Source organism: Aedes albopictus, chromosome 3, assembly GCF_035046485.1.
Source record: "Aedes albopictus strain Foshan chromosome 3, AalbF5, whole genome shotgun sequence".
Taxonomy (NCBI): domain Eukaryota; kingdom Metazoa; phylum Arthropoda; class Insecta; order Diptera; family Culicidae; genus Aedes; species Aedes albopictus.
In genome coordinates, this window is record NC_085138.1 from 122064610 (window position 1) to 122073247 (window position 8638).

Below are 8638 nucleotides of genomic sequence, written 5' to 3' on the forward strand. Positions count from 1 at the left end.
TTACCAATGGAACAACGACAACCCGGATCAACAACGGCGTTAGCAACCGCTACGCGACAGATGGGTTCCTTGGCATATAAAAGGGGACAACCAAGCCAGAGATCGTCATTACCAACTTGGACATGAAGCGATCAAGACAGAAGCCACTAAACAGTACACCATTAGAATAAATAGTCAATAGTAGCAGTAGAAGTGTTTTGTTCCTTCCCTTTCCTGGAACTGGTCCCAGTACCAGTTCTCCCAGTCCATCGTTCCGCTTATAAATCGTTGGGTTCACGGCCGAGCCCAAACATTGGTCCTTCGAGCCGGATCTGGACTGGAGTGCTGCTGCTAAGGAAGAAAGCGTTTTGCGTGGCTTCGACAGCGCAAAAAACCGTAATTGGATTCCGTCAAGTTGGTATTCCTGGTCGCGACATCCGTGAAGTTCTTCTTTCCAATCGCGTGTCGCCTTCATCGGACGGATATTTCGTATCAAGATGTCATTATGCCGTACCCCACCCCGGAGAACGGAAAATCCGGAAGATGTCAAGCAATTGACCATGAAACGAGGCCAGATAAAGGCGAAGGTGACGCGGATCTTCAATACCCTGTACACCGCTGAAGACGAACATAGGAGACTGCCGCTTCCCCTTCTCCGAGTTTATTCGAAAAATTTGCAAGTCATCTATACCGAATACAATGACGTCCATAACACCATCACCGCCTCCGTAGAAGAAGAAAACGTACAAGTCCAAGAGGAGAAATATATCGAATTTGAAGATCTCTACAACGAAACCTTAGTCAAGGTAGAATCGATGATAGGAGATTTGGAGAAAGAGAACAGAGTCGTATTATCAAATCCTGTGCCATCAACGTCATCTGCAGCAAATCAACCATCAAGTCAACCAGTTATTGTCAACACCCATTCCTACCGTACACCCCTACCGACGTTTGATGGACGTTGTGAAGCATGGCCACGCTTCAAGGCAATGTTCCAGGACATGATGCAGCGATCCAACGATTCCGATGCGATAAAGTTGTATCATTTGGAGAACTCGTTGAAGGGTGATGCTGGAGGTGTCATCGACATCGAAACGCTACAAAGCAACGACTACGCAAGAGCATGGGAGATCCTGGAAGAACGGTTTGGCAACCAGCGGTTGATCATCGAGTCTCACATCCTTGCCCTCTTGAATATGCAGAAGATTTCCAAAAAATCGTCGAAGGATTTGCGCAGTTTGGTGGATGAATGTTCCCGTCACGTCGACAATTTAATCAAGCTGGATCAACGGCTCTCCGGAATGTCCCAGATGTTCGTTGTGACCCTATTGACGCGTGTGTTGGACGACCAGACCCGTGAACTTTGGGAAGCTTCCATCAACCAGTCCGAGCTTCCAGAGTATGAACAAATGATTCACTTCCTGAAGCAACGGTGCGTGATTTTGGAACGGTGCGAAAATTCAACTCCTGCAACCCGCAAGTTTCCAGATTCGAAGATTCCTTCATCCAAGCCTGACTTCTACAAGTCATCGTATGCCGCAACAGTATCATCAGAATATACGTGCGATGTTTGTTCCGGTCAACACCAGAACTTCAGATGTCCGGGGTTCAAGAAACTGACTGTTAAGCAGCGGTATAACAAGCTGAAAACGTCCAATTTGTGTTTTAATTGCCTACGGAAGGGTCACCATAGTGCAGCATGTCGTAACGATAAGTCCTGCAGAAAATGTTCCAAACGACATCACACTCTCATCCATTTTGAGTGGCGGAAGAAATCTGACGATAGATCAAGTAAATTTTCCAAAGTAACTGAAATGTATCCAGCACCAGCAAATACGAAGCCGCCAGTGAATTTGTCTTTTTCCCGCACACCTCGGTTGCCGAACAAGCAAGTTTTCCTAATGACAGCAATGGTCACTCTTCACTCCAAAGACGGTCAAGCTCACCAGGTTCGAGCGTTATTGGATTCCGGATCGCAGGTCAATCTTTTGTCGAAGTCTGTGGTGAAGAAACTAAACCTGCAAAAATGTTCCACCAATGTTCCTGTAGTCGGCGTGGGAAGTGTTAGATCCCAGATACGTCATCAAGTGGCAGTGACAATAGCATCGAACTATAGCGATTTCACTGCTACCATTGATTGTCTCGTCACACCTAAGATAGCTGGTACTATTCCGTCCTTGAATGTCAACGTGGATTCCTGGGGTATTCCCACCGGCCTCGAATTAGCCGATGAAACATTCAACCGTTCAAGAGAATTGGAAATGTTGATTGGAGTCGAACATTTTTTCAACATTTTAAAGCAAGGTCAAATCAAGCTGGCTGACCACTTGCCTACCTTTTACGAAACGCAGTTTGGATGGGCCGTTGCTGGACCCTATGAAACAATCGCAGAAGGCTCTTCAACTTATTCCGATCAAGCAGTATCAAAGGCCGATTCACCTACAACCCGGATGTCCAGCCATGTCCAAACGGTCCCGGAGCATCAACGGTTTCCTTCCGATTTTGGCTGCCCTTGAATCATGGTCGAGGAACTCTTTACCAAAGTTGAAATTGGATTCCAATGGGGGCAGAATGTTCGCGCCTAGCGCTTCCCAAAGAATTCATCGCAGTTACCAATGGAACAACGACAACCCGGATCAACAACGGCGTTAGCAACCGCTACGCGACAGATGGGCTCCTTGGCATATAAAAGGGGACAACCAAGCCAGAGATCGTCATTACCAACTTGGACATGAAGCGATCAAGACAGAAGCCACTAAACAGTACACCATTAGAATAAATAGTCAATAGTAGCAGTAGAAGTGTTTTGTTCCTTCCCTTTCCTGGAACTGGTCCCAGTACCAGTTCTCCCAGTCCATCGTTCCGCTTATAAATCGTTGGGTTCACGGCCGAGCCCAAACAGAAGGGTATCCTACCCTTCAGGCCCTATCAGATGCACCAGAAGGTTGCAGACAGCAGGATCTCACCTACCCCGACCCTTGAGGGGGCCCTTTCCGGGGGGCCACCCCGGCCTTAGCCTGATCGGTAAGGTAAGTACACTTGTCATAGAAGAGTCACGGCGGCGCAGGTTTTTGTTGCTCAGATGTCATGGGGACTTACTTCCAGCAAGTTTGTATTTATTTGTTGGAAGTAAGTCACTATGACTTCTGCGCAACAAAACATGCGCCACCGTGACTCTTCTGTGACAAGTGTGTTACTTGGGTACTGGAATAGTCTGGAGTCATGTCGTCAAACCAAATTGTATTGTACTGAGCCATCTCTAGGGGTGGCAAAGTATCTAACAAATCTGTCAAAGCAGAATTGAAGCATGCAGATCAAAGCATTGACTGGCCACTGCCAACTCAGCTAACGCACGAAATGTTGCTAATTGGCAAATTGAGAGATGAAATTTGTGAAAAAAATCGCGTTCTGGTGGGATTCGAACCCACGACTCCGTATTCGCTAGACCGGCGCTTTAACCAACTAAGCCACAGAACAGGTAATGGTTCTGCGGAATAGAAAGCCAAACTGACTCCGAAGCCGCACCGTGAACACTCCTATTTCACAAACTCATCTCTCTTTTCGGCTTAGATGCCAATCCACAACAGATTCCTATTTGTGCCCACTAACTACAAGTGCGAGCGAATTATTTATATGAAGCCGAGACTTACTCTCGCACTCTGCATACCTAGCCACCAGGCAGTTTGTTTTGCTGGTGTCTAATTAATATGCGTCGAGAGCTCGGTACGGTCGGACGCTCGGACGACCAAACTGCGCCAAGTGACGCAAGCAAGAGTACAATGATACATATTGCCCATTTTACTGGCATTTTACCAGATTAGCTGGTATGTCTGAAACATACTGGAAAAACTTGTAATAAGAAAGCACGAAATGTTGCTAATTGGCAAATTGAGAGATGAAATTTGTGAAAAAAATCGCGTTCTGGTGGGATTCGAACCCACGAACCCGGTCTAGCGAATACGGAGTCGTGGGTTTGAATCCCACCAGAACGCGATTTTTTTCACAAATTTCATCTCTCAATTTGCCAATTAGCAACATTTCGTGCTTTCTAATTACAAGTTTTTCCAGTATGTTTCAGACATACCAGCTAATCTGGTAAAATGCCAGTAAAATGGGCAATATGTATCATTGTACTCAGCTATCACATGACGAATATTCAGCCAGCTGATTCATTTGCATGTGATAGCTGCGAATCCGATTATGGAACTTCGTATCATTTGATATATAACTGTCCAGTTTTTGCGCAACTGCGTTTCCGAGTATTCGGTAAACACTTATTAAGTGAAACTGACTTCAGAGACCTGAATATTCAGGATATTCTGTTGTTCCCGCTGTGGTAAAGAGCTATAGGCTCTCTTTTACTTTATGCGTTATTACAGTGCCCTTTTCAGTGCGCTGTTTGAATCCATTGTGGTACGCTTATGCGTTAGTACCCTCTTCCAGGGTATTTTTTCTTATTTCCCTACCTGTCCTTATACCCATCCTTATCCTTATTTCCTTCCTTTTCCCTCAGGTAGATGATGAAATAGGTTATTATTTTGGCGATGGCACAAATGTCCCAAATGGAAGATAACGTGCCTCTGGAGCCGGCCTTCTGATACCTGCTACCTGATCAATGGCGCTCTGATATGCTCTGATATGATCTTGCCAATCGCTCCTCAGCGACAGGTCTTGAGATCAACGTCAACAAGACCAAATCGATAGATGTAAACACGCTCAACCCTTCCAGCTTTACGATAGCTGGGCAATCAGTGGTGAATGTTGAAAGCTTCCAATATCTTAATAGCCAAATGGCGGCCGATGGCGGCACCAAGGTTGACATAGGTGCACGGATCAAGAAGGCGAGGGCTGCTTTTGCGAGTTTAAGAAGTGTATGGAAAAACAACCAGATTAGTCAAAGCACCAAAATCCGAAATTTCAACTCGAACATGAAATCTGTGCTGCTATACGTCAGCGAAACCTGGTGTGTATCAGTAGAGAACACTCAACAGCTGCAGGTATATAATTCATGCATGGGGGCCTCACAATTGGATCTCTGACGTGGAGCTTCATCGTCGATGTCATCAAAACCGATAGCGACAGAAATTCAGGAGCGAAAGTGGAGGTGGGTCGGCTAGACTCTACGCAGGGGCGAAAACGAAATCTGCAAGCATGCGTTCGATTGGATCCCAGCAGGACATCGCAGCAGAGGCAGACCCAGCGGATTATGGCGGCGCAGCCTAAACAAGGAAATCAAGCAAGTCAACAGAAATTTAACCTGACCACAGGTCAGGGCGATGGCTAGTAATTGCCCAGGATGGAGATCTTTCAATTCAGCCCTCTACACCACCGTGGGTGCCCAGGACTGAAAGTAAGTAAGTGTTAAACAGAATTTGAATTAACTAAGGATTAGTATAAATCGAAATATATATAGCGTGTCTCCAATTAAAACTCATTTCTTTCCATCCGACCTTTAACGCTCATATTTATCTTCATATTCTGACGCCAAGTGACATCAATAACTCCTGCTGTTAAAAGGACCTCAGTGGAATCTTAGTTATTTCCAATCCGTGATGCACAGCCCTACTTGCTCATTGTACAATCGACCTCATCGACAATTGGACGGCCAATCCACAACACATGCAAGTCACAGCAGGTGTCCTCCACCGACGTCGTCGTCGTCGTCGTAGACAAAGGTGCACTACAGCCATGGCATGATGCCTTGGAAAACAAAACCCCACGTTCCACGGATAAGGCAAAAGAACAGTCAGTGATCTGACCGGGATCCGTTTATGTTTGTACGAACCGCGTTGCATATTAATTGGAAGCCATGTGAGTTCCTCACTCTTCCTATGCACATAGGTACGAGAGCGCGTCTAATGAGCGCCAATCAATCAATGCGGCCTTCCGACACGGGGGTTCGGGAATGGTCCGTCCACCTAGCCGGGAACACCGCACGCCGCGTGGAATGGAACGTTGTCATATTAATGCCTAAGCCCGGGACAATTAACCTGACCACTCTGTCCATTCGCTCAACGCGGTCATAAATAATACTTCGAATGGCAAGTTAGCTCCGTGGCCTGGGACCGTAACCATAGTCATCCACAGCAGCCAGCGGGATCTCCCCAGCAGTCACAGTGGGCCCAATGTGTGAGTCTGTGGAACTCCTGGAAGAATTACTGAGGAAGTTCCGGAAGAATGCCCAGGGAAATCCTTGAGGAGTGCCTATGGAAATCTGGGATAAATTCCCATAAAGCTGCTGGGTGAATTTGCGATCAATTCGTGGAGGAGTTTTTGAAAGAATTATTGAAGGAATTCCTTGAGAATCTTGGAGGGACTTCTGGAGTAAGCTTAGCAGAAATTCATGGGAATGAGTTTAGGAATCAATTAGGGCAATCTAAGATGAATCTTTGAAGAGCAGTAATTCTTTGCAGGAATTTCTGGAGTTACTGAACGAGCTTGTGAAAGAAGATTACGAGACATTTTTAGATGGGGTTTTTTCGGCAGGACCTTTGACAATAACGCTGGCTGAATCTATGGAGGAGTTTTTAGAGGTATCCTAAGATTTATCTGTAGTAAAAGAGACGGGTGAAAGTAATAAAATAAAGATATATGTTGGTGTTGTATTTAGTACGCTGCGGAATTCATATGGTCAAAAACAATTTCGATAACTATATTTGGGTATTGAATAAGCCAGAGCAGATCTGGCAACAGGGAATCATGAAACGCAGCTTGTTGCGTTCAGAAGATGAAGAGAGAGAGAGAGAAACGCAACGTCGAAGACGGAGTCGAGCAGGAAATGCGTTGACGTGAATTCGTCCTTGAGATCATTCTGTGTACCATTTTCGTGGATGAAAGACGTGTTCGTCGGCTGCTCCCAAGTTTGGATCCGACATTATCCAGAAGGAATTTTTGGTAGAATTCTTGGAGAAACTACTGCAGGAAGAAGAAAGCTTCAGTAATTGTTGCAGCAATTTCTGCATCAGCTCGTGTAGAAATACTTGGAAGAATTATTTAAGCTATGCTTGGAAGAATCCCAGAAAGAATGCTTGGCAGAATGATTAGATCTTTAAAAAATAATCCGTAAAGGACCCAACCGGGTTGTTTAGTACACTTCCCATAATAATACTACTTATACTAGCTCACTGAACTAAATATAACATGTTCACAAAATATTTGTTTAGCTACAGCTTCCAGCCCACTGTGCCCACCACTCCTGATGAGCATCAGGCACCTAGAATGCCGTGAGGAGCAAAGATTGGAAAAGTAATCATCCGCCGAACAGTGCGGCAGCTTCTGTGAAATGTTTATATCGGAAGATTTATGTTCTATCACTTGTAAGTACATCCCCAAGCTGACAACCGACGCGAAGTTGCATCTCCCGCAGCCCGGAGCTGACAGATCGAAATGAACTATAGCTACGAAAGTTCCTACTTACGATTTTTCCTTGCTTCTCAGGCGGCTTATGGCACTGCCATGCCGTGAAGCCGGTGCCGTGGTGGGATTTTTTACTGCCTATTCATGAACTGGTTATGACCGCGACCGGTGAGCTATTTCCACTTATTCGCACCTCCACCAGCAGTAGACTAGACGGACGACCGAGGATGCAAGTGCGCGGCCCTGTGAAACCATTCGCAGAAAGATAATGAAGCGACAATGTGCCCCCGGGGGGTCGGTCACCAGGTTCACCCGGGTTCCATCCAGTTGGTCGTCCGTTTTGTCCTTCTTGCGAACACAGAGAGAGTACTTAATTAGCGTGGTGGTTGTACTTTTGCTCGGGAGCTAGTTGGCTAAATTGTTGCAGACGAATAGGCGTTGAACAGACATGGAACAAGAAGCATGATTGCTGAGAGCTGGCAAGGTTCGCTTGAATTTATGGGATTTTTTGTCATTGCTAGTAGTCTGAAGATTTTGAGGTTGTAATATTTAAACTGTTATATTATAAAATAATTAGGCCCTTACAGCCCATGGGATAAGCGCACGGCTATTCAAACATACTATGCTGAGGGCTACGGGTTCCAGAAACATTGTCAGTTTTTTTTCCAGGATTTTTTCTTCGGAATTTATTTACAAATTATTTTAGGAATTTCTCCATAAATTTCTCCAAACGTCTTTGCCTTTCTCGTACACTAAGTGTACTGGAAAGGCTATATGATCACTCCAAAAATGACTTTTTGATAGGAGGCCCGGAGGGTCGATGCACATATACCAAGCAACTCAGCTCGATGGGTTGAGGTGATGTCTGTGTGTGTACAAAATAAACTCACATCACTTTTAGGCAGTAAACCTCAACCGATTTTGATGATTCATTCGACGCGGAAGCTGGTCCCATTGTTTCCTATTGAAAATGGTTCGGATCGGTCCAGCGGTTCCGGAGTTATGGCCATTTAATTGTTCCGGACCGGAACCCCAGGAAGGGACCAGATATGAAAACGCTACAAACCCATCCTGAGTGTCGCGGACTGACTCAATATGCTCTCTTATCGGGAGTCAAACATTGAAGATGGAGGTTATGTTAAACCTTGTTGAATCTGTGTGTTTGATTGAAGAGTATTGTTATCTAGGTGCTGCGGATATAATTAAAACTGTTGTCACGATATCTCCATTTGCCGCTGTCAAGCCGTTGAAAAGCGAGGAAAAGGATAAACATAGTTTTGAGCCTATTTTAGCTAATTTTGTA

At 45.4% G+C, this 8638-nt stretch overlaps 1 protein-coding gene across 1 annotated transcript; it reads left to right on the plus strand.

Moving 5' to 3' along the window:
• The first annotated feature begins 476 nt into the window (after positions 1-476).
• On the plus strand, positions 477-2495 carry LOC134290341 (uncharacterized). The gene has a single exon (XM_062857459.1). It carries the CDS (start codon positions 477-479, stop codon positions 2493-2495), a length of 2019 nt encoding a protein of 672 aa, XP_062713443.1.
• The last annotated feature ends 6143 nt before the right edge of the window (positions 2496-8638 follow it).